The 26510-nt window shown below is 46.7% G+C and overlaps 1 protein-coding gene and 1 long non-coding RNA gene across 11 annotated transcripts; one reads left to right on the forward strand and one right to left on the reverse strand.

Annotated features, from left to right (window-relative positions):
* The first annotated feature begins 1947 nt into the window (after positions 1 to 1947).
* On the forward strand, positions 1948 to 24925 carry MORN3 (MORN repeat containing 3). Of its 10 annotated transcripts, none has more exons than XM_069557813.1 (8): positions 1948 to 2087; positions 9523 to 9942; positions 12192 to 12365; positions 14825 to 14982; positions 16576 to 16735; positions 21924 to 22108; positions 22389 to 22469; positions 22978 to 24925. In XM_069557813.1, the coding sequence occupies exons 3-7, from the start codon at positions 12221 to 12223 to the stop codon at positions 22461 to 22463; spliced, it is 723 nt and encodes a 240-aa protein (XP_069413914.1). In that variant the 5' UTR covers positions 1948 to 2087; positions 9523 to 9942; positions 12192 to 12220; the 3' UTR covers positions 22464 to 22469; positions 22978 to 24925. The 10 variants fall into 10 exon arrangements, with proteins under 10 accessions (XP_069413914.1, XP_069413916.1, XP_069413910.1 ...); XM_069557815.1 differs by having other exon boundaries at positions 12210 to 12365; XM_069557809.1 differs by lacking the exon at positions 21924 to 22108.
* On the reverse strand, positions 12862 to 13914 carry LOC138422632 (uncharacterized). Its single transcript, XR_011249949.1, has 2 exons — positions 13825 to 13914; positions 12862 to 13066 (listed from the first exon to the last, which is right to left on the reverse strand). It is a non-coding gene; the product is annotated as an uncharacterized lncRNA (long non-coding RNA).
* Positions 24926 to 26510: the final 1585 nt, after the last annotated feature.

Below are 26510 nucleotides of genomic sequence, written 5' to 3' on the forward strand. Positions count from 1 at the left end.
TCCCATGACCTTATCCCACCTTCTGCTGGTTTGTCTTTTTTTGTTGTTGTTGTTGTGCCAGGTCTTAGTTGCAACACTCTGCATCTGATTCCATCAGGACCTTTTACTGCATGTGAAATCTTAGTTGCGATATGCAGATCTAGCTCCCTGACCGGTGATCAAACCCGGATGAGGAGCTCCAAGTCTTAGCTACTGGACCACGAGGGAAGTCCCTGCCTGCATCTGTAGTGTTCCCTGGCTTGTGGACAGGGTCTCCCCAATGGCTCAGCGGTAAAGAATCTGCCTGCAATGCAGGAGACACAGGAGATTTGGGTTCAATCCCGGTCAGGAAGATTCCCCTGGAGAAAGAAACGGCAACCCACTCCAGTATTCTTGCCTGGAGAATGCTATAGACAGAGGAGCCTGGTGGGCTACAGTCCATGGGGTCCCAAATAATTCTCCCTGTTCAGTCAGTTGCTGTGGTCTAAAAGTCATCTTCTAGATATCCCTGGTGGTCCAGTGGTTAAGACTCTACGCTTCCAGGGTCGAGGGCTGGATCCCTGATCAGGGAACTAAGATCTCACATGGCTTGGCTCAGCCAGAAGATTAAAAAATGAAAAAAAAAATTATAGTTAAGTTTAATTTTAAAAAAAAAGTCACCTTCTGCCTCATCCCATGCCTACAGAGCAAATTCAGGAAAACACAGTGGTTCCTGGCCACTGGATTTGGGTCCAACCTCCCTGGCCTTGGCATCCAGACCTCGTCACTCCCAATCTACCTTACTCTGTTCAAAGGACACAACCTCCCATGTCATTTCCTCCCTTCTACTTTAGTCAAGACAGTGTCTGGAATCATTTACACTGTCATGCTTACCGCCAAGATTTTGCCTAGGCTATTTCTATAGCTTAACCCCACCTGGTCTTTCCGAGTGTGAATTCATCAAGGACAGGGGCTGAATTATATTCACCTTTTAATCTCCAGGATCCACCACAACGTATATATAAAAAAGATAACACGTTTTCCACAAACATCTATGGAATCAAGCTGATGAACTGACACTGGGGACTTCCAAAGCATTTATAACTTTTCTGACACAAAAGCACACTTACTTCTATGCAGATTTGTTTCTTCTTTCCTGGTTTCTATTCAGCGTATCTTCCTGACAATTAATTTCCTGATTGGGATTCCTGACTAGGAACTCTAAGTGGGTGAGAATAAGTGCTCTTCATTTTTTAAACACTCATTTTCAACCTGGGCACACAGGAGGCACTAAAATGTGACTTTTTTTCTTTTTTAAATTTATTTGGCTGCCCCTGGTCTTAGTTGTGGTATGTAGGCTCTAGTTCTCCGACTAGAGGTCGAACCTGGGGCTCTTGCACTGAGAGTGTGAAATCTTAGCCATTGGTCCACCAGGGAAGTCCTGCAAATGTGTCCTTAGTGAGTCCTTAAGTCTTTCAGAATATAAGAACTGATCGCGGGTGGGGAAGGGTGGGGTGGGGTGGGGTGGGAAGATTCCCTGGCGGTCCAGTGGTTAGAACTTCCTGTTTCCACTGCAGGGTACCTGGGTTTGATCCCTGGTGGAGGAAGATCCCGCAAGCCCCGCGGCGGGGCTGAGAAAAAATTCTTGGGGAAAAAGAAAACAGGGAAAATCCTCTTTCCCTCTAAAACTTTTCTTAAATATACATGCAAAAAATAATAAAACTTTTTAAACATCGAAAATTATTAAGTTCCCTGTGATCACATTCTGGCCTTTACATTTCTGCAGCCGAGCATTTGGGACATCCCCTAAATTCAGCTTTCCATTCAAACACGCTCATCTTTGTCGCTTTCTCCCACCTCCGTTCAGGCTTCGGAACACGATCCCGCCCACTTCCGGCAGAGGCGTACACAGCGCAGGCGCAACTCTTGGACCTTTTCACCGACCTCCGGGTCTAGTGCTGAAGTATACGCATGTGCAAGGGTGGGGGCGGGCCTGCTTAATTGGGCGGGAGAATATAGGTCCGCGGAACTCACGCGACTGTCTCCGCCCACCTAAGTAGGCAGGAGGAGCCGAGAGCCTCCTCAAGGTTCAGGCAGCGCACGCGCACCGAGTGCTGGGACGCGGCAAGGTACAAGGGAGCCTTTACGCATGCTTATTTAAATAAGGCAAGGAGCTTCTCTTGTCAGCTCCTTAACCCGCCTCCTTTCTCTTCTTTGTACCCGCCTCTGACTTTTAAAGGGCTAGAGCTCTTTTTCACCGCATTGCTTTTTTTTAAATTAAGCGTTTAGGTGGGCTTTCCTGATGGCTCAGTGGTAAAGAATCGTCCTGCCAATACCAGGAGAAACGAGTTACCTAAATTAATCAGTCATTTATTGAGAGCCTTCTGTGTGCTGGGCCCAACTTACATTTTCTTCTGTGTGCATTTTCCAATTTTTCCTTTGGAATACTTGTAAAAATTACATCATTATGTATGTTTTTGGTAATACCATTCCCTTGGAGGCAATTTTCAGAAATGGGAGGCAATGTGGTGTTCTGGGCAGGTCTTAGGTCAAAAGATCTAAGATTGAATCTTGGCTCAGCCACTTATTTGCTCTTTTACTCTGTCTGGGTATCATCCTTAACTTTTGTGAACTTAAGCATTTGCAGATTTTAAAAAGTGAGGTTAAAGCTACCTACCTCATAGGATGGTTGTGAAAACACAAGTACATTTTTTAAAAACTCAACAAAATGGGGAGGGAGGTGGGAGGGGGGGTTCATGTTTGGGAACGCATGTACACCCATGGTGGATTCATGTCAATGTATGGCAAAACCAATACAGTATTGTAAAGTAAAATAAAGTAAAAAAAAAAAAAAAACCTCAACAAAGTACCAAGTACTGTGGCTCATACCAGCTATTACATAAATAGTAGTCAAGTGGAATTAAGCCAGAAAATAGTTTTATAGTTTCTGTAACATGGTTCCAGATGGTTCTTCAAGAGGATTTAACTAATTACCAGGATGGTTAGCAGTAGGTAAGGAGTCTTTTCCCCCACAATGTTATCAATATCACAGTCCATCATTTTTTACACATTTTTCTAGTCTAGACAGTATGTAATGGTATGGCAGGCTTATTTTAACATTCATTTCTTTAATTGCTAGGGAGGTTGCGGATTTTTCCTTGGGATGATTTATTAGCTGTATTTCTTTGCCTAACAAGTATTTTCAAACACCATAATTTCCACTGGCTTATCCTTGCAGACATTATGTTAAGTTCTGACAGAGCATTTTGCTGACCAACTGAAAAAAAAAAAAAAAGAGGGATAGGGAGCTGTGGTCAGTAAAAAGAAATTTTTCAAGGAGGGGGCAGAGCGAGAGATGAGAGCTCATCCCTGCACACAGCACTGTTCAGACCTTTCTCTGGTAAAGGAAATGTCCTGTATCTACACTGTCCCCTGGGGTAGCCAGTTGCCACATGTACTTACTGGATACTTGGAATGTGTCTAGTACAACTGAAGAATTTTTCTTTTTATAAAATTCTTTGGGACTTCTCTGGTGGTTCAGTGATTGACTCTGCATTTCCAATGCAGGAGGCGGCATGGGTTTTATCCCTGGATGGGGAACTAAGAACCCGCATGGTGGGGCGTGGCCAAAATAAAATAAAGTTCTTTGATGGCATAACTCTAGAGATTAAGAAAGAAGGAGAGAAAGGAGAATAAAAGAGCTGTCCTGCAGAGTCACTCAAAAGTGACCTCATATTATTTTGGGAAGGAAAACATCTCTTACTGAGGAGGCCGTAAAACATTTAGGGTCTTTTATGGTCTTCTGTCGTGACCTTAGGATTGATTTCCAGTACTACTATAGTGCAGATAAGTGGCCTAGTTGAGCACATCTGTATTTTAACAGCTTTGTTCCCCTACTGTGATAAATGGACCCAGAGGTGAACATTTGTAAAATATTTGAATTTTTTTCATTGTTCCACTTTCAAAAGTATTGCTCTTGTTAAATACAATGTTTAGTTTCTCTTGTAATACGTTTTGTTAACCTGTGTAAAAGGGATTAAATTTCATTATGGTTTTAAAAATGCTATTTTTATGTGAATTTAAATGCAGCCACATATTGTTTTTTAAAACCATATGGTTTACCACTAATTAAGTTGCCATAAACTCTCAAAAGTTAAAAAAAAAAAAGGCATCCTATATATCAAGGGACTCGGATTTAGACTTTTGGCATTGTTTCCAAGAGAGACAGTCCCAGAGGATCAGTGGTAACAAGAATGGTGTGTTCAATTTGCAAAAGTCTATCAGGCTATACACTGATGATATTTCCATTTTTTCTATAGAATTATACTTCAGTAAAAATTTAAACAACATTTCTGCATTTTGTGTTACCCTCTTTAGGTATTTCTCTGATTTTTAATTTAGTAGAAGTCAAAAAAAAAAAAAGGCCTGTGACTTGCTCTGGACATCTGAGAGCCCCTAGAGGGCGCTCATTCTGCACTGGAGATGTTTAAAACATCTTTATTGAGAGAGAATGCACACACTGTACAATTTACCCACTTAAAACGTGCGATTTGATGGTTCTCAGTATATTCACAGAGTTATACATCCATTATCACAGTAAGTTTTAGAGTATTTTTATCACCACAAAAAAGCAAAAACCTTGCCCTTTAGCTATCACCTCCCTATCTTCCCATCCTCCCCTTCCCCAAGTAACCAGTAATCTAAATTCTTTCTGTCTTATAGTTTTGCCTATCCTGGACACCTCATATCGATGGAAACAACCTTTTGTGTCTGGCTTCTCTCAGCACAATGTTTTTAAGGTTCATTCTTGTTGTAGCCTGTGTCAGTACTTCATTCCTTTTTATGCCTGAATAATATTCCATTATTATTATGTATGGATAGATGACATTTTGTTCATCCATTCATCTTTTTTATTTTTTTAAGCTGTGCAACTCAGCTTGTGCCTTAGTTCCCCAATCAGAGCTCAAACCTAGGCCCTCTGCCATGGAAGCATGAAGTCATAACCTCTAGACTGCCAGAGAATTCCCCTATCCATTCATCTTGTGATGGTCATTTGAGTTGTCTCCAGGTGGGTCTTTCCTGCCACTTCTAGGAAGGTTTAGACGCAGATTATTCAGCTCCAGAAGGCCCCATTTACATTTTATTTAGACAGTGCTCTCAGGAATGGACTACAGTGTGAATGTCAGGTCCTGGAGTTGACAACTCAGCAAGCATTGGACAAAAACTTGGGATTTCTTGCCAGGGTGGAGCATCCTGGCTTCCAGCCAAAGCTCTGTGCCCAGGAAAGTATATCACCCCAAGGGAATATTTATCTGTGGGTGTGGGGAGGAGTCCCTCTCGCCTCTAACTACACAGGAGAACTCCCTTCACCTCAAGCTGTAAACAAGGCCCTTAAGGGGAGCCCAAGCTATTCAAGACTGACTACCTTTTTTTGTTTGTTTTGGCCATGCCACACGTAGCATGTGGGATCTTATTTCCCTCAATAGGGATGGTACATGCGCCCTCTGCAGCGGAAGCATGGAGTCTGAACCACTGTACTGCCAGGAAGTACCAGTTCTAGCCATTCAAACCTGGCAAGTAATTATCAGAAGGGTGTATGAGACAGAAGCCCTCATGCTTGGCGTTCCTGGCACTTCAGTATTAAGGAGTGGCTGGTCTGTAGCATCCACTTAGGAGTTTTTGAATAATGCTACCAAATTCTGACTCCACAAGGAGAAAAATGTTATAGATTTGTAACCTGCTGATCCAGATTGCCTTCAGAGGCAGACAAATGTCAACCTACAGGGCTTCTCTAGTGGTACAGTGGATAAGAATCCATCTGCCAATGCAGGGGACACAGGTTCGATCCCTGGCCCAGGAAGATGCCACATACCATGGAGCAACTAAGCCTGTGCCCCACAACTGTTGAGCCTACTGTCTAGACCCCAAAGCTGCCACTACTGAGTCTGTGTGCTGCAGCTACTGAGCCCACACTCTAGAGCCCGTGAGTCATAAGTACTGAGCCTGTGTGCTCCAGCTACTGAAGCCCGTGCACCTAGAGCCTGTGCTCTGCAGCGAGAGAAACCACTGCAATGAGAAGCCCTAGTACATCCACAAAGAGTGGCCCCTGCTTGCTGCAACTAGAGTAAAGCCCCAGTGCAGCTATGAAGACCTGGTGCAACCAAAACCAAGCAACCAAATAAATAAATGATTGAAAGAAACAACATTAACCTACTCCAGTTTCTTCTCTAGGGGATAGTCCTTGCGTCCCCTGAGCCAGGGTGTGATTAGCGGTTGTGAAAGGGCTTCTTGTAGGGATGGGACTGAAGCTTGAAGCTGTGTCTTAGCCTGACCTTGGGAGAGAGAAAACTAGGCCATAGAGGAACCACTCAGCTGATGGTGGGGCAGCCCTGGACAAAGCCACAGCATAGGGGTTGTTTGCACCAGGAGAGAACCTCTGGGACAGCTGGCCAAGTACCTGAGGAGGAGAAGAGAATGTCTTAAGGAGAACTACAGCATCTACACCTACAGCTTGACTGGCCCTGGGCAGACTCAGGATCTTAGATGAGCCAATCATGAATTTGGAATGGGAATTTGGAAAGAGCCAATTAATTTCTGTGAGTGATTGGAACTAAGGTGGAACCATGAAATGGAACCATTCTCTTTAAAAAAAAATTTTTTTTAAGCTTTTCTTTCATTATTTACAAAATTTTTAAAATTTGTTTTTAATTGGAGGATAATTGCTTTACAATGCTGTGTTCATTTCTGCCATGTCAACATGAGTCAGCCATAGGTATACCTATGTTCAGGCTTCCCAGTGGCTCAGTGGGTAAAGAATCCGCCTGCAGTGCAGAAGACGCGGTAGACAAGGGTTTGATCCCTGGGTCGGGAATATCCCCTGGAGTGGGGGCAAGCATATTCTTGAGGAGGATGCTACTTCCCCAACACCGCATGCAGTTTCTGTTTCCTCTTGAGTAGGAATCTTCAACCTGAGGACCAAGGACTCCCAGAGCAGGAGTCCCTAAAAGTACATCATTCATCCATTTGACAAATTATTAAGCAACTACTAGGTGCCTGGAATTTCTTCTAGGTCCTAGGAAGACCAGAGAAGAAATACAAAAACTTCTCTGCCTGCACATATTGTTACCCAGCAATATGAGCGCAGCAAACCGGCTCACAGTGGGAATTTGCGGCAAAGTAAGAGTTTATTTGCAGGGGTCAAAGTGAAAGTTGCTCGGTCATGTTCAACACTTTGAGACCCCATGGACTATACAGTCCATGAAATTCTTCAGGCCAGAATACTGGAGTGGGTAGCCTATCCCTTCTCCAGCGGATCTTCCCAACCCAGGAATCGAACTGGGGTCTCCTGCATTGCAGGTGGATTCTTTACCAACTGAGCTATCAGGGAACTCAATGGTAAAGAATCCGCCTGTCAATGCAGGAGACCCAGGTTCAATCCCTGGGCCAGGAAGATCCCCTGGAGAAGAGGAGGACAACTTACTCCATTCTGTAGCCCACCAGAGGAGCCTGGTGGGCTTCAGTCCATGGGGGCAGCAAAGAGTCAGACACGACTGAGCAACTAAGCATACGTGTACACAAGCAAGGAGAACGGGCAACTCATGTTCAAAAGACTCAAACTCTCTGATGGTTTTCAGGGGAAGGTTTTTAGGGAAAGGGGTCCTAAGATGAGTGCTCAAGTATGGAGTTAACAGGGTGATGTTTCAGGAATGTCAATCATCAACCTTCTGGTGGTTCCAACCAGTCTGGCTCTACATGCCAGAGGACAGCATGTCATCACCAGCCTTCACCTGGAGGAGGGTGGGAGGTCTTAATTTCTGCTGAACAACTCAAAGATATGTGTCAGATGTTATCTGTATCCCTTCAGAAGGAACTAGGAGTCCAGTGTCTCTTTTGTTCTCATCATTAACTGCTTAAGCCTGTTCTTCCTAGGGAAGGCCCAGGAGACTACAGCCTTTTTCCTACAAATGAGTAAAGAGGGGCATGGAGGGGCTTTTGTACTGGGAAGACCTCACAAGTTCCTGCTTGGTTTCAATTCCCCCTTTTCTTCATGATCCCCAATCCTGAGGGGAACAGGGCCAGGATAGGAAAAGGAATAAAGTTTCCGATAGAAAGATTAATCACAAACTTGGGAAACTGGGTTATTAGGGGAACTCAGTTTCAATACGGCAACATGACAATAGCCGTCCAGCACAGGCAGAGGTTATAACAGGTATTTATTTTACTGTTGCTGTGACTATTAAGTTTTTCTGTGTTTTTGAAATTTTTCACTTAAAAGTTGAAAGAGGGCTTCCCTGGTGACTTAGTGGTAAAGAATCCACCTGCCAATGCAGGAGACATGGGTTCAATGCCTGGTCCTGGAAAATCCCATATGACACATAGCAACTGAGCCTGTGTGCCACAACTATTGAGCTTGTGCTCTAGAGCCCAGGAACTGCAACTACTGAGCCCATGTGCTGCAGCTGCTGAAGTCTACACCCCTAGATCCCATGCTACGCAACAAGAGAAGTCACCACAATAAGACGCCTGAGCACCACATCTAGAGAGTAATCCACGATCGCTGCAACTAAAGAAAAGCCTGCGTAGCAATAAAGAGCAAGCACAGCCAATAAATAAATATATACGTTTTTAAAAAATTGAAAGAAAAAAATTTGCCTTCAAAGAGACAGATAATAAATGGTGTTTGCATGTGTGTGTGTGTGTGTGTGTTCATGCGTGTGGCTAACGAGAACATGAAACAGGATGAGAGTGGGAAAGAGAAAACAAGTCAGAAAGTATATATGGAGATTCCAGTTTTAAATAGGGTGGTCCAGGGACTTCCCTGATGGACTAGTTGTTAAGAATCCACCTTCCAGTGAATGGGACTCAGGTTCGACTCCTGGACGAACTAAGATCTGACTTGCCCATAGGGCAGCTAAGTTTGAGAGCCATAACGAAGACCCAGCACAGCCAAAATGTAAGAGTCGGACAACACGACTTGGTGACTGAACAGCAACAACAATATATAGATAGATAAATACAGGATGATCCAGAAACTCCATACTGAGATGATGTTTGAATAAAACCCTGGAGGGCAGGGAGTGAGCCAGGCTGCTTTCTGGAGGAAGATATGGCCTGCCTGGCAGAGGAGACAGAGGAAGCAAAGGCCCTGAGACAAGAACATGCCTACCTAGCATTTTCCAGGAACAGTAAGAAAGAAAGAAAGTGTGAGGTTAGAGCAGAGTGGGTTTGGGCACACAGAGTAGGGGACAAGTTCAGAGAGAAGAAAGAGAGGCAGGCAGATAACATAGGGTGTTGAAGCCACTATAGTCGCTATGGCTTTTACTCTGAGTGACAAGGGGAGCTACCATAAGGAAGTGAGCAAGGAATGACTTGGACCGACTTGTGTATACCTAAACAGGATGCATCTTGCAGGGTGAAGGGGCTATTTATAGCTTCCTTCAGCTTCTCAGAGGAGTCTAGTAGACCACCATAAAACGAAGAGCAGGTGTAATGTTGATCTGTCCTTCAAATCTGTCCCTTTGTTTTTTCAATTAGGCAAAAAAGCTTGTGATCCTTTTCTGCCAGGTTCGGGCGTGGTATTTGCCAAGGGGAACCCGGGGCAGGAGGAAAGGCGAACCTCCCGGGCACACCGTCCCCAAGCTCCAGCATAAGAGGTCTCCCAGGCTCGCCCACCTGCCTTTGGCACCAGGCCGGTGCACGAATCGGCACTCGACCTCCACGGGCCCAAAGACGTCCTCCCTCGTCGCGGGGGCATTTGCAGCCTTTCCCATCCGCGGTCGCGCGAGTTCACAGTCTCCGCAGGAAGGGGCGGGCCCTGCCTGTTGGCTTTGCAGAGGCCCCGCGTTGCCATAGCGACCCCGGCCGGGCTCTGGACGCCAGAGCAAGAGCCACAGGCAGCGATAGAAGCTGGAGGCTGCGGGCGGCGACCCCCATAGCTGTTTGCCTGGGACTCCAGATCCAGACTCCGCCCCCCAGAGAGCGCAGGTGAGCGGTCGCGGGTGTGACGGGGAGGGGGCGAGCGCCTAACCTTCAGCCGTCTGAGCCCCTCCCTTCCACCTTCCCTGGTGGTAATTATTGTTATTCAGTATCAAAACAACCCAAGCAGAGTCCGCATACCGCGCTGTGAAACTTTTTTCCTTTTTTAATTTTTATCCTGGCCACGCTGCACGGCTTGCGGGATCTGACCAGGGAGCCCAACCACGCCCCGGCAGTGAAAGCACCTAGTCCTAACCATTAGACCACCAGGGAATTCCCCAAAGCTTTCTTTTCCTATCAGAAACTCTATGTATTAAGACCACAGCCTCCTCTAGGGTAGAATCTAAGTTCTTGAAAGTTAGGACAGAGGATATGTTACGCTGATGAAGGGTAATCATCCAATGATATAAGAAAGTTATTAAATTTTGGATTCTCTTACAATTCTGAGTAAGCCAAGGAGAAAGTGTCAGCTTGAGGCTAATGTGGCATTAACACCTTTCTTAACATTTGCCAATCTCAACTGTAAGTCCCAGTATCTAGCTAAGGCTTAAGAAATGATCATAAAATCTCTTTCTTGGATAAACGTATTGAATTTTAAAGTGAATTAATTTCAATATAAAGACTAATCATGGACCACCCTGATGGTCCAGTGGTTAAGACTCCAAGCTTCTAATGCAAAGAGAGTGGGTTTGATACCTGGTCAGGGAATTAAGATCCCACATGGCCAAATATATATTAAAAAAAAAAAAAAGATTAATCACAGTACTCATGGTGCACGCAAATGAAAGGAAAAAAAAGAAAAACATTAAATTTAGGACCTGAGACTGTTTCCCTCTGCCCAGTTCATGCTCTGGCTGTTTTCCTTGCTTTGAGTGCCTTTCCCAATTCCTGGGCATGATTGTCAAAATACTTACTAGCCAGTACAGTTGGCCAGCTTAGTCAGACTCCTGAAGGTCCCTGCTGTGTCCCTACAGGGAACTCCTTGATGGACAGGGCCCAGTGCAGAATGAAAATGAGGTCCTGGCTCAGGAACTTTTGGAATTTTAAACAAGTGACAGCAGAGCCAAGACCAAGCACATACCTTTCTAAGGACCAGGTCCTGTGCAGCTATTCAGGTTGGACGTCTGTGATGCTGGCCCTGAATGGGTGGATGCCTGGAACATCATGATCCCCAGAAACCTGCTCAGCCTTGAGGTCATACTCATTGGTCAATAACTGCCTGCTGATGGTTAAACAGTTTTCTGCACTTGGCAGGGAGGGTAGGAGAGCCCTGGTCTGATGGAAAAAACCTAACCAGGCAGACAGGAAGTGTACCCAAGCAGAGGGCAGAGGTCAGCGGTAGCAGGATGATCAATCGTCCTGGTGTGTCTGGGGCTGTCCCAGTTCTAGCTCTGAAAGTTCAATGTCCTAGGAAAGCCCTCAATCCCAGGGAAACCAGGACAGGTGGTCATCCTAGAGACAGTATCTTTAGTTGATGGGCTCTCCTGACAGCTCACAAACCCCTGCAAAGCCAGCCCCTGGGCTTTTCCACCAGAGGCAGGACCTGGGGCCTAAAGTGCTGGATACTGAACCAGTGGTGGTAATGGGATGTCCCTGGGGGCTATGCCACAGGCTGTCTGCCCGCCCAGACAAGGGGGGCCTGGCTAGGTCCCAACTCCCTTGTAGTGGTCCCAGTGCTCACCACTCCAACATCCACTCTGATTGGTCATAAGTGAGTGAATGAGTGTTAGTTGTTCAGTTATATCCTTTGCAACCCCACGGACTGTAGCTCATCAGACTCCTCTGTCCACGGAATTCACCAGGCAAGAACACTGGGGTGTGTTGCCATTCCCAACCCAGGGATGGAACTTAGGTCTCCCACATTGCAGGCACATTCTTTACCATCTGAGCCACCAGGGAAGCCCCTGATTGGTCATACTGGTTATTGATGTGACTTTCACCCTCTCCCCAGGGCAGCTTCTTCCTGATGTCATCACAAACCCCTCTGATCTACTGGTTTCCCTGGGTTCCATCCCAAGCAATTGTGCCATCAGGTTCCCCGCCCCAGGGGGCCCCTAGGGAGGCAAGGGAGGAGATATCCGAACATCAGTCCAGCACAAAAGAATCCCCCACCCCAAGGGCTGCTCATCTGCCCTGGGCACTCAGAACACACATGACTCACCCCACCTGACGTCAGACAAGTGTCTTTCCAGGAAGTCCCAGGGTCCCAGCATTCCTTGGAGCAAACTGAACCCCTGATGTCCCTAACCCTTTGCTAGCACCCTCTGGCTCCACAGAAGCAGCCAACATGCCTATTTTCAAGTGCCCGCAAAAGTCGGAGCCCCTGTGGAAGGAGTGGGACCAGAAGGCCCAGAAGAACGGACTGAGGCACCAGGTGTTCGCTGTCAATGGCGACCACTACGTGGGTGAGTGGAAGGACAACATGAAACACGGTAAGTGGGAGGCCCTTGGGGGCTCAGGGATGAGTGTGGGGTCTGGGCCACGGTGGACCACTGGGGCCAAGGAAGCAGCTTGCAGAGCTCACTGGGGACGTAAGATACATCGCTGAGGGGTGAATGCTGACTAGGACCAGCCAGGGGCATCCTCATGCTGGGGCTCTGAAATCCAGCTCAACCCTGGCTTCAGGTGAGCAGAGGGGCCAGCAGGGAACGAAGCTGTCTTTAGACACCAGCCACAGACTCAGCTGGGACTCCCAGGACAGCAGCTCATTCTCTACCCTCTGAGACCTGCACTAAGGATGGAGCTGGCTAGCAGGAGGAAAAGGTGGCCTCCAGAAACCACCTTGCAACTGGGATTCTGGTCTTCAAGCTCAGTCCTTCAAACCAGCAGGGGGCGCAATAGGACATCTCCCACCACATCTCCACCCCGCAATGGCTGGGGCTCGCAGGGTGGAGTATGGACTCCTTGTGACACAAACTGAGCCCTGAAGAAAGAAAAACAAAGTTTTTATTCAAAAAAGGTGTTATGGCTTCTCTGTCTAGTCTTGCAATTCCAGATTCTTGGCTCTTGGCCACTCTTCTCTCCTGCCTTCCTGCTGTTAAGTGCTTGAGTCCATAAACCTGGGTCAATCTCAGCTCCATCAACTGTGACCTTGAGAGATCTACTACACCACTCTGAGCCTCAGTCTCCCCATCTGTAAAATGGGAATAATACATATCTGTTAAGAGATACCATCTATCGAATATATAGTCAAGGATCTATGCAGAAGGGGAACTTCTTGAATGTCCTCTGAGGGCTGAGCACAGCACAGGACATTATTCAGATTTTCCTTGTCCAAGAAGCCCCCAAAAGTTGAACCCAGCCTGCATATAACACAACACCCACCCTCAGCACTGACTTAAAGGCCAAGTTTTACGCAGCTGCCTGGAGCTCTTTGTGTGGTTAAGGATGACTGCCTGTGTGTTTCAATCTTTGTGGGCAGCCTGTGGTGTGGACAGAGCCCTGGACTAACAGTCAACACCCTGAAGTTCTGAGCCTGGCTCTATTACTGAGAGGCTATGTGACTTTGGGTAAGTCATTTTCCATTGTCTGAACTTGGCTGCCCTACCTGTGATATGACCTTGCAGGCTGGTATAAACAACTATTCATCCCCTACAGTGTGACTGGACCCTGCCTCAAGGGCAAACATCAATGATAGCATCTTTTCTATTTTTAGGCATTGTCCTAAGTATTATACATATATTAATGAATTTAGTGTCCAGAACAACCCCATGAGATCTTCTTGTCCCCATTTTACAGATGAGGAACCTGAGGCCCAGAGAGTTAAATTACTTGCACTAGATCAAAAAGCTGGGTTTGTTCCTGAGCTACCAAGGACTGAGACACAAGTTGGCACGCATAGGTACTTCCCACATATTGTATTCATTCCTTTGTTTAACAAATATTGGTCACCTCCAACATGCCAGGCACTGTTCTTCTGTGCTGGAAATAGAGCAGTGAACAGAACAGACCAGTCTGTGCCCTTGTGAAGTGTGCATTCTCCTGGAAGACACAGAAAGTAGACAATACATGATAAATAAGTGAATTATCTATTATGTTAGGAGTTGACAAGTGATGTGGAAAGAAATAGAACAGGGTAAGGGGTTAAAAGAAGCTTATATTTTTTCAATATTTATTTATTTGGCTGAGCTAGGTCTTAGTTGCAGCATGCAGGATCTTCAGTCATTGTCACAGCATATGTGGGATCTAGGTCCCTGATCAGGGATGGAACCTGGGTCCCCAGCATTGGGAGCAAAGAGTCTTAGCCATTGGACCAGCAGGGAAGTCCAGAAGCTTATATTAAATAATTTTAAGTGAGATGGTCAATGACAAAATGATTTTTGAGTAAAGACTTGCAGGAGGTAGGGAGTGAGTGAATATTTGGGGAAGAGTTTTCCAGGCCAGAGGAGAAGCAGGTACAAAAGCCTTGAAGTGGAAGCATATCTGGTGGGTTCCAGGAACAACAGGGCCACCAGGAATTGGAGGGCAGATGGAAAATGGGAGTGGAGGACACAGAAGGGGTTGGAGTATAATAGTAGGAGGTGGGTCTGTCTCCATGTATAATCAGGAGAACTGAAGAAATGTGCAGAACATTTTCCAGAAATCCTGACCATCTGGTGTATACACTCAGTATTATTAAAAGATGAAGCTGAAACACCAAAGGGGAAAATTTCTGCTTGGTGTTTGCTCTATGGGTTTGGTGTCAGGGCAAAGCACTGGAGAAATAGACCTCTCTTGGAGTTTCTCTGGGTGCTGGGGAGAGGGTGGTCTACCTACGAGGTAGATACGCCTCTCAGTTCTTGAGAACTGTCCAGTCCAGGTGCCCGAGGCCCAGGCAGACAGAGCCGCTGTCTCCCCACACCGGCCCCATGAAGGCCATGTTTGCAGTGCTGGCCCACCTTTGTGTCACCAGGGAAAGGAACACAGGTCTGGAAGAAGAACGGAGCCATCTATGAGGGGGACTGGAAGTCTGGGAAGCGAGATGGCTATGGCACCCTCAGCCTTCCTGACCAAGAGACCGGAAAGTACAAGAGAATCTACTCAGGCTGGTGGAAAGGCGATAAGAAATGTGTGAGTGGTTCCCATCATGCTCTGGGGTGTGGGCCAGGCTGAGAGAAGCTTTTGTGTGTGTGTGCGCGTGAGTGTGTGTGTGTGTGTGTGTGTGTGTGTGTGTGTGTAGGGGGAGCAGTCAGAGAGGCCTGGGAAAAAAGGGAGGGGGATCTGGGGGAAGAGAACAGGGTTCTGCGTGGGTGGGAGAAGGAAGGGGTGGGGGAATCATCAAGACTTCTCAGAACAAAACCCAGAAACAGGAAACAGGAGAGGGCCCAGGGAGGAGCTCATGAAACCCTGTGGCTACAAGAAGCCAGCCAGCCTGTGAGGGGCAAAGTCTCCTCCCCCACCTCCCCAACTCATTTCCTGGCTTTCTTTTCCCCTGGCATCCCTTTCTGAGAATACCCCTTCTGTTGGGACTGGATAAGAGGTGAGGGGGTGGGGTGGAAAAGTGAGAGCAAGAAAGAAAGCAGACGCTATACCCTTTGCCAAGAGAAGAATGTCCTGAGGGCTAGAAGGCAGCCAGAGGCATGCCCCCAACCCATAAACACCTGACTCCTCACCACAGGTCGTGGAGATAGGCAATCATACAGTACTGCTATTGAACAACTGCTATTATGACCCTGGAATATGATATATTGTAGAACACATCAACATCATCATCATCATCATTATTATTTTCCTCTCACTGATGAGGAAGCGTGCTCAGAAAGGTGCAGCAGGTGAAGTGCCTCACCTGGGGTCACACTGCCGGCAAGTTGTAGACCCCAGGATTTCATGATCTCTGCTCTCAAAATGTTTCTTAGCCAGTGGGGGACAAAGATCCCCAAATAAATAATTTATATTGTAGAATACGGTGCTAGGATTGAGGTTTTCACAGAAAGTCCAATGGAAGTTCACTGAGAATTCAGGGCGGGCTTCCTGTAGAAGGTGACACCATAAGATGCAAGGTGTTAGGGAGTAAAAAAGGAGAAGGGGAAGTATCAAAGGCTGCAGAAGTTGTTAAGGGAAGGAAATATTAAACAGCAAGGTGTGTCTACCCACAGAGGTGGCAGAGAGAGGAGGGGTAGGAGGGGGCCTTGAAGGTTATGTGGGGGATCAGGATTTTTGAGTAGACTTGGGCTGCATAAGCTAGCCCCTTCAGGTGTGATCTGTGGGGACCCCATGGTGATTCTCTGCGGTCACATGATAAGTGCTCATGTTCATTTTTCTGGGGAGAAACGCCATAGCTTTGATCTCATTGCCAGGCATCTGCAACTTGTAATAGGGTCAAATCAGAGTTGGGAAGACAGAACAAACGTGATCAGACAGGCCATGTAAAAGATCCTCCCAGCAGTCATATGGCAGATGCATGGGATGAGGGGGAGAACCGGAGAGTGGAGGAGGAAAATCAGTGAGAAGGGGCGAAATGATGGTGGGCTGAAGGAAGGCGGTAGCACAAGGGTAGCGGGAAATGGAAGGCCTGGGTGATTTTACAAAACAGGACCATCCGCTTGGATGTAGGGCTTGGGGAGGAAGGAGAGAAGAAGCCCAGGTGTTTTGGGTACCAGGGAGGATGCTGGGAGTTCCCAGTGCTGTGGGGCGCCGTGAACAAGGACACCTTCGTGCTTTCAGGGCTATGGGATCCAGTTTTTCGGACCCAAGGAGTATTATGAGGGTGACTGGTGTGGCAACCAGCGCAGCGGGTGGGGCCGCATGTACTACAGCAACGGAGACATCTACGAGGGCCAGTGGCATAACGACAAGCCAGAAGGGGAGGGCATGTTGCGCCTGAGTGAGTGTCCAGCCCCGTCCCAAAGGCCTGCTGGCCACGCCCACTCGGCCACCCCGTCAAGGCACAGTTCTCCCGGGCCCTGCAAGGCCGAGCCCTGGCCACGCCCATCGGGCCACGCCCCCGCATAGCCCTGCTCGGAATGGGGGGTTAAGCTGAATGACAGGAGACAAGACCTGGTCCCTGCCCTCGGGGAGTTTATACTCTAAAAAGGGTGCCTAGCAATAAACATAAACAATTAAGACTTTGTCTTTTGGTCCATAGTAATCATAGCCCACACTTAGGCAGCCCTCAGCTCATTATAGTTAGTTCAGTCGCTCAGTCATGTCCGACTCTTTGCGACCCTGTGAATCGCGCGGCACGCCAGGACTCCCTGTCCATCACCATCTCCCTGAGTTCACTCAGACTCACGTCCATCGTCCATCGAGGCAGTGATGCCATCCAGCCATCTCATCCTCTGTCGTCCCCTTCTCCTCCTGCCCCCAATCCCTCCCAGCATCAGAGTCTTTTCCAATGAGTCAGCTCTTCGCATGAGGTGGCCAAAGTACTGGAGTTTCAGCTTCAGCATCATTCCCTCCAAAGAAATCCCAAGGTTGATCTCCTTCAGAATGGACTGGTTGGATCTCCTTGCAGTCCAAGGGACTCTCAAGAGTCTTCTCCAACACCACAGTTCAAATGCATCAATTCTTCGGCGCTTAGCTTTCTTCACAGTCCAACTCTCACATCCATACATGACCACTGGAAAAACTATAGCCTTGACTAGACGGACCTTTGTTGGCAAAGTAATGTCTCTGCTTTTCAATATGCTATCTAGGTTGGTCATAATTTTTCTTCCAAGGAGTAAGCGTCTTTTAATTTCATGGCTGCAGTCACCATCTGCAGTGATTTTGGAGCCCCAAAAAATAAAGTCTGACACTGTTTCCACTGTTTCCCCATCTATTTCCCATGAAGTGATGGGACCAGATGCCATGATCTTCATTTTCTGAATGTTGAGCTTTAAGCCATTGTTTTCACTCTCCTCTTTCACTTTCATCAAGAAGCTTTTTTAGCTCCTTTTCACTTTCTGCCCTAAGGGTGGTCTCATCTGCATATCTGAGGTTATTGATATTTCTCCCAGCAATCTTGATTCCAGCTTGTATTTCTTCCAGTCCAGCGTTTCTCATGATGTACTCTGCATATAAGTTAAATAAGCAGGGTGACAATATACAGCCTTGATGTACTCCTTTTCCTATTTGGAACCAGTCTGTTGTTCTATGTCCAGTTCTAACTGTTGCTTCCTGACCTGCATATAGGTTTCTCAAGAGGCAGGTCAGGGGGTCTGGTATTCCCATCTCTTTCAGAATTTTCCGCAGTTTATTGTGATCCACACAGTCAAAGGCTTTGGCTTTGTCAATAAAGCAGAAATAGATGTTTTTCTGGAACTCTCTTGCTTTTTCCATGATCCAGAGGATGTTGGCAATTTGATCTGTGGTTCCTCTGCCTTTTCTAAAACCAGCTTGAACATCTGGAAGTTCACAGTTCACGTATTGCTGAAGCCTGGCTTGGAGAATTTTTAGTATTACTTTACTAGCGTGTGAGATGAGTGCAATTGTGCAGTAGTTTGAGCATTCTTTGGCATTGCCTTTCTTTGGGATTGGAATGAAAACTGACCTTTTCCCGTCCTGTGGCCACTGCTGAGTTTTCCCAATTTGCTGGCATATTGAGTGCAGCACTTTCACAGCATCATCTTTCAGGATTTGAAATAGCTCAACTGGAATTCCATCACCTGCACTAGCTTTGTTTGTAGTGATGCTTTCTAAGGCCCACTTGACTTCACATTCCAGGATATCTGGCTCTAGGTGAGTGATCACACCATCGTGATTATCTGGGTCGTGAAGATCTTTTCTGTACAGTTCTTCTATGTATTCTTGCCACCTCTTCTTAATATCTTCTGCTTCTGTTAAGTCCATACAATTTCTGTCCTTTATCGAGCCCATCTTTGCGTGAAATATTCCCTTGGTATCTCTAATTGTCTTGAAGAGATCTCTAGGCCTTCCCATTCTGTTGTTTTTCTCTATTTCTTTGCATTGATCGCTGAGAAAGGCTTTCTTCTCTCTCCTTGCTATTCTTTGGAACTCTGCATTCAGATGCTTATGTCTTTCCTTTCTCCTTTGCTTTTCGCTTCTCTTCTTTTCACAGCTATTTGTAAGGCCTCCTCAGACAGCCATTTTGCTTTTTTGCATTTCTTTTCCATGGGGATGGTCTTGATCCCTGTCTCCTGTACAATGTCACAAACCTCCGTCCATAGTTCATCAGGCACTCTATCAGATCTAGTCCCTTAAATCTATTTCTCACTTCCATTGTATAATCATAAGGGATTTGATTTAGGTCATACCTGAATGGTCTAGTGGTTTTCCCTACTTTCTTCAATTTAAATCTGAATTTGGCAATAAAGAATTCATGATCTGAGCCACAGTCAGCTCCTGGTCTTGTTTTTGTTGACTGTATAGAGCCTCTCCATCTTTGGCTGCAAAGAATATAATCAATCTGATTTCGGTGTTGACCATTTGATGATGTCCATGTGTAGAGTCTTCTCTTGTGTTGTTGGAAGAGGGTGTTTGCTATGACCAGTCCATTTTCTTGGCAAAACTCTATTAGCCTTTGCCCTGCTTCATGCCGTACCCCAAGGCCAAATTTGCCTGTTACTCCAGGTGTTTCTTGACTTCCTACTTTTGCATTCCAGTCCCCTATAATGAAAAAGACATCTTTTTTGGGTGTTAGTTCTAAAAGGTCTTGTAGGTCTTCATAGAACTATTCAACTTCAGCTTCTTCAGCATTACTGGTTGGGGCATAGACTTGGATTACTGTGATATTGAATGGTTTGCCTTGGAAACGAACAGAGATCATTCTGTCGTTTTTGAGATTGCATCCAAGTACTGCATTTCGGACTCTTTTGTTGACCATGATGGCTACTCCATTTCTTCTAAGGGATTCCTGCCCGCTAGTAGATATAATGGTCATCTGAGTTAAATTCACCCATTCCAGTCCATTTTAGTTTGCTGATTCCTAGAATGTTGACGTTCACTCTTGCCATCTCCTGTTTGACCACTTCCAATTTGCCTTGATTCGTGGACCTGACATTCCAGGTTCCTATGCAATATTGCTCTTTACAGCTCATTATATCCACACTACAGTTCTGTACTGGGAGCTGACTGTGGCTCAGATCATGAACTCCTTAATGCAAAATTCAGACTTAAATTGAAGAAAGTAGGGAAAACCACTAAGCCATTCAGGTATGACCTAAATCAAATCCCTTACGATTATACAGTGAAAGTGACAAATAGTTTCAAGGAATTAGATTTGAAAGACAGAGTGCCTGCACAGCTATGGACAGTGGTTGGTAACACTGTACAGGAGGCAGTGATCAAAACCATCCCCAAGAAAAAGAAATGCAAAAAGGCAAAATGGTTGTCTGAGGAGGCCTTACAAATAGCTGAGAAAAGAAGAGAAGTGAAAGGCAAATGAAAAAAGGAAAGATATACCCATCTGAATGCAAAGTTTCAAAGGATAGCAAGGAGAGATAAGAAAGCCTTCCTAAGTGAACAGTGCAAAGAAATAGAGGAAAACAACAGAATGGGAAAGACTAGAGATCTCTTCAAGAAAATTAGAAATACCAAGGGAACACTTCATGCAAAGATGGGCTCAATAAAGGACAGAAACGGTATGCACCTAACAGAAGCAGAAGAGATTAAGAAGAGGTGGTAAGAATACACAGAAGAACTATACAGAAAAGAGCTTAATGACCCAGATAACCACGATGGTGTGATCACTCACCTAGAATCCATAAATTTAGCATCATTGTCCCTCCAGACTGTGCCCTGCAGAAGGACTGGGGCTGTGTCTGTTTTCTTCCCCACTGTTTCCCCAGTGCCTGCTGTGTAATAGATACCCTTGGTGAGCGCACAAACCAGAACCTAGGCTCCTGAAAACCGGGGAGGGTTAAGGCAGCCACTCTGTCATTCTCAATCCTTCCTGCACCCTGCTTCCTTTCCTGGTTTTAGTGCGTACCTCCTACTAATAGCCTGCATTTAGTGAGCACCTGCTGTGGCCCACACAGCGAAGGAATTCTAAGTGCAGGCTTTCTAAGGCTTGGAGTCTGGAACCAGCTCTTACTAGTTGTGGGACCTTGGGCGATTAACGTCTTTCAACTCTCTATGCTTCGGTTTTCTCAACCGTAAAGTAAGGGAAAAATAAAGTTTACCTAAAGTTATTGTGAAGATTAAGTGAGGTTTATATTTGTAAAATGCTTAGCATGACATAGAATAAATAGTAGGCGCTCAGTATTAGCACATACTTGTATAGCAGAGCTCAGCAAACTATGGGCCAAATCCAGCCCCAAACATGTTTTTGTAAATAAAGTTTTGTTGGCACACAGATGTGCTCGTGCACTTATGTATTGTCCAATGACAGAGGTGACCATCTGTGGCAGAGACCCGCAGTGCCGAGAATCCTATCTGCTACTTTGCAGAAGAGGTTTGTTGATCTCTGATGTGGAGTTTATCCAGTACTTATCTAAGTCCTTTTTGTGTACAGATTCATTTAATCTTTACAATAATTTAATGAGGGAGGTACTAGTCTGGTCCTCATTTTACAAATGAGGAAATGAGACAAAACGGCTGCATGACTTGCTCAGGGTCACACAGCTCATAAGTGTCTGAACTGAGACATGTTAGATTTATCATTATTATTTTTACAGCATCACCACCATCCAATGGGAAGTGGAATTGATTCCCAGTTAAGAGCAGGGGCTCCTGGGATGAACAGGATTTGGTTTGAAACCCTTCCTAGTTCTGTGACCTTGAGCAAATCAATCAAATTTCTGGAGCTTTTCAAGTTTCATGTATAAAATAGAATCCTTTATCTTTCACAGAACTGTTTTTGTGAGAAGTGAGGTCAAGCAGCATGGAATCCGGCATAGAGTAAGTGCTGGAAAAGCACTGCCTGTTAGTATCATTATCTATATTTTTTATAGGCAGGAAACAATGTCGCTTATCTAAGTTCAAGTAGGTAGTTGAGGTGAGGTGATATGTGAACCAGGTCTGAAACCACTGACACCCCGGGGCTCTATGGCTTTCTGGTGGGCGTGATGTCCAGCCCGGGGTGGGGGGAATGTGGTGGGCCAGCACGCATGACCCCCTGTCTTTTCCCTCAGAGAATGGGAACCGCTATGAAGGCAACTGGCAGAGAGGTGTGAAGAATGGGTCGGGGCGTTTCTTCCACCTGGACCATGGTCAGCTATTTGAAGGCTTCTGGGTGGACGACGTGGCCAAGTGTGGCACAATGATCGACTTCGGCCGCGATGAGGCCCCCCAGCCCACCCAGTTCCCCATTCCTGAGGTGGGCAGCTCTCTCAAGGATCCTGGGACCACACCCAACCTACAGACAGGAAACAGCAGCCCCCTGCCAGCCACACCCAACCTAACTGGGCCCAGCCCAGTCACGAAACGGACAGTTTTGTTTTCAGTCAGGGCATCCCCAGGGAGACTGGCAGTACCCCCACAAAGCAGCCAGCACCCCCAAGGCTGGCAGCACCCCCACAGGGCAGGCAGTGTCCCAAAGGCTGACAGCCTGGGTCTTCTCCACACTCCTCAGACCAACCCCTGCTACTTCCATCCAGGTCAAAATTCTAGATCCCGACGGTGTGTTGGAGGAAGCCTTGGCCATGTTCAAGAAGACAAAAGAAGGAGATTGATGCCAGGTGAGAGGCAGGCATGTCAGCTACCCTCTGATGTGGTCTGGGCAGCTCCTGGGCTCTCCTCTGACCAGGAGGGATCAGGGGCAGGACCATACAGGATTTGCCTCCAAAGTCCTGCTGGTCATTTTTGCTTCTTCTCCTTGGAATCTCTTTTCCCTGGGACCTCTGTGGCGGTTTGGTGCATAAATAAGAATCTGTGCTCCCAATGCAGGGGGCACAGGTTCAATCCTTGGTTGGGGAACTAAGATCCCTCATGCTATCTGGTGTGGCCAAACAAACAAACATCCTGCCCAGACCCTCCCACTGTGGGCTTATGGGATTGGACTCAGGTGGTCTGCTCACCCCAGAGTGCCCTTGAGTACTGATGTTTGCCCCGGCCCTCTACTTGCCCATTTGTCCTGTGGGGCCTTGTTCCATGCAGGCCCTCCTGGTGGGTATAAGTGGGGTCAAGGAGAGAGCACTGGTACAGCATCTTTGAAATGCCAGCTCCCACCACTCCTCACCCTTGCAGAGAGAACACCAGCACTTCAGGAGGAATTCAAACTGGAGTCACCCAACTGCTCGGACCGGTGCGGCTCCTGTTGGAGGAGCAAGTGGGGACACACCCTTGGCACCCTCAGAAGACACCTTACTCCTCCCAGCACTGGCTCATCCCTTCCCAGGAGGAAGCCAGTGCTTCTCTCCCCTGCTGGCCTTGGGGACCCTCTTGTTACTGCCTTTGTTCTTGGACCTCATCTCTGAGTGCACCAGAATAAAGGAGGACCCTGGTGGCAAGAGCCGGGCGCCTACAGTGGGTGGCGGTGGGAGGGGGGTGGTGTGTGTGCAGGGTCCCTTGGGAGGGATTTCATGTGGAGAAGTGAAATGTCCCCATGGGCCACATGGATTTCCCTTGGGGCAAAGTGGGGTGGTGCTTCCACGACTCTGATCTCTGATGAGATAACTGATCTCTGTCTCATTCCAGAAATGAGACAGAGCCTGCATCAGGCTCCACTCATCACTTAGATCTGGCACTGAAACGTGATCTGGCTTCTTACCCTAACATAGGAGCTCCCAACCTTGGAATCCTGTGGGAGATGTAAAAGCTAAGAATGCCCAGATTCCACACCCAGAGGGCCTCATTTGTTTAGGATGAGGCCTGGGCCTTCCAGAAGTTCCCCAGCTTGACTCTAGTGTGCAGCTGGGGCACAGAACCTCTGACTTACTGGCTTTGTGAACTTAAGCAAGTGACCTCAGTTGCCCTGTCTGTAAAATGGGAACCTCAGAGATCTCATGGGGGTGGGGGGGGTTGTGAGGATCTGCTGGCAGATATAAAAACAGATAACATGAGGTTATCGAGGTGAGTTGTAAGCAGATATCCACGAAAGGCTTTGCAAAATTTTGGACATTCCTGCAAGATAAGAGCAACTCTTACGTAATGTTTATGAACAGGAGTTCTGCAGTCAGACAGCTGCAGAATGTGAATCCCAGCACTGATTTCGTAGCTGTGTGTTCTTGTGTACGTCACCCACCCTCTCTGTTCTCCAGGTTTCCTCTCGTAGTCTGGGACAATAATAGTACTTACCACCCAGAGTTTACTGTGGTACTGGAAGACTGGAATAAGGTGTGGTTCTAATCTGAGGGTGATTCTGCTCCCCTTCCTTTCCCGGGACACCTGGCCAAGTCTGGAGACACTTTCGGTTTTCACAACTGGCAAGGAAGAGTCCTACTGGTACCCAGTGGGTAGAGGTTGGGAACCTGCTGAACATGTTATAATGTAAACACTCCACAGAATTCAACCCAACCTCATTGGTATAAAACCATGAAAGAACCCTGAAATATGTGTTCATAAAGCCCTTGGCAAATGCCCACCACATAGTAAAGGGCTCAGAAAAGCGTTCACTGATATTGAGATTCTCTCTGCCATCAGAACCCTAAGCAGGTGGCCTGATCCACAGCAGGGTTCTCAGTCGGTACCTCTGAGGCCAGGAAGCTGAGCCTGGTTGCCTCTGGACACACCATTAACCAGATACAGAGCCACTCACTGCCAGGCCCAGTGCTGACAGCTTTACATGAGTGCTCTCTCATGATCCCTCAATGACCTATGAGATGTCCTGCTATGATTCATGTCATTTTAGAAGAAACTGAGGTTCAGGGAGGCTCACAAGTCACCAAATTAGAAAGTGCCTGTGCTTAAACTTAGGCCTGTCTGCTCAGACAGTTGAGAACAGGTGGCGGGGAGAACAGTAGCAATGTGTATAGACTTTTTTTTTTTTTTTTTAAAGAAGTAGGGTGTGTTCTTGTTTATGTATAAAATCTCTAGATGGGATCAAAATATACTGGCAACTGTGATTATCTTTGTGGAGATTTGGGAACCTGGAAACTGGAGCAACAGCAACTTTTCACTGCTCCATTTGGAACCTATGAACATATTATCTATTCCAAACATCCAACTGAAATTAAAGACTGTTCTTTTAACTGCCCATGTTTTCCTCACAAGTTGCCTGCGTTTGAGTACCTGGAGTGCTGGTTACAGAGAGATTCCAGGGAATTCCCTGCAGGTCCAGTGGTTAGGACTTGGCATTTTCAAGGCAAAAAGATTCCAGAGACATACCCAGACCAACTTAAATTGGAATCCGCAGTAGGGCAGATTCCAATAGACTGGAAATCCTCCTTTTACAAGCCAATCTGATGATTCCTGAGTTCAGCCAAGTTAAGAAAAGAAAACCAAACACTCAGGAAAAACTCCACCCAGACCACAGGTCTCTGCAGAAGCAGAGAGGTGGGAATCTCAGAGAAGGATGGAAGAAGATGCCCAGGTCTTCTCTGGGGAGCCAGTGATTTTTCATACAGGGGTACCTGCTCCACCCTACTCAGTCCCAGTCAGAGGGCCATCTGGGGACAGAAGAGGGGATGGGTCTTGGTACGTGTGATACAGGATGGAGGCTAGAAGCTGCAATAGGAAAAAGAAGGGCTCCCTTCGCAACTCAGCCCACCAAGCTGCTGTTGGCCACGTCCAAGTTTATACAGAAGGACAAGAGCTTAAGGAAGCCCACACATGTGCATGTGTGCTAAGTTGCTGCAGTTGTGTCCGATTCTTTGTGACCCCATGGATTGTAGCTGGCCGGGCTCCTCTGTCCATAGGATTCTCCGGGAAATACTGGAGTGGGCTGTCATGCCCTCCTCTTGCAGATTCTTTACCTACTGAGTCACCTCAGAAGCCCAAGGAAGGCCACGCTTTCCTCCATGAACTCTCACTTCATTCAGTCAGAGCACTTTGTTTTTGTAAAACCACTTTCTATGTCAGGGTTATGGGACAGAACAGAGCTCTCAAACTCCAAGGCCCTCTGGGGCCAGACAAGTAACATAGGAAGCTGGGCTGGTGTTGTGGTGGGGGCTGTGGCAAATTCATTTCCTGGGAAGAAGGAGCTGCAACTCAGCTCCTGTTCATTGTGGCTCTGCAAGAAGGTAGGCCAGTAATGCCACTGCTGGATCTTCCAATTTCTTCAGCAATGCCAGAATCAGCCGATGTAAGATTTCTGGGAGTGTCTAGGCTCCAAGCCAGACTTACTTCCAGGTTTGAATTCTGCCCAATAATTACTTACCCTCTTTAGACAACAATTTCTTGTCATCTGCAAAATGGAGATAAAATTCCTGCCAAAATGCACAACCTGATCATAAAAATGAGGAAATACCAGAGAATCTAGATGGAGGTTGCATTCTACAAAACCACTGGCTTAAACTCTTCAAAAATGTTATTAAAGAGGACAAAGAAAGGCTGTTCCAAATAAAAGATGACTAAAGAGGGACTTTCTTGACGGTCCAAGGGTTGAGACTTCACCTTCTACTGCAGGGGGTGCAGGTTCAATACCTGGCTGGGGAGCTAAGATCCCACATGCCTCGGGGACGAAAAACCAAAACATAAAACAGAAGCAATGCAGTAAAGGCGACCAAAGGGACATGACAACTCATTGCAACGCATGATCCTGGATGGGAAAATCACTGCAAGAGAGGACACAATGGGGATAAGAGCAAAATTGAAAACGTTGTATCAGATAACAGTATCAC

The sequence above is a fragment of the Ovis canadensis genome, chromosome 17 (genome assembly GCF_042477335.2).
Source record: "Ovis canadensis isolate MfBH-ARS-UI-01 breed Bighorn chromosome 17, ARS-UI_OviCan_v2, whole genome shotgun sequence".
In the NCBI taxonomy this organism is placed as follows: domain Eukaryota; kingdom Metazoa; phylum Chordata; class Mammalia; order Artiodactyla; family Bovidae; genus Ovis; species Ovis canadensis.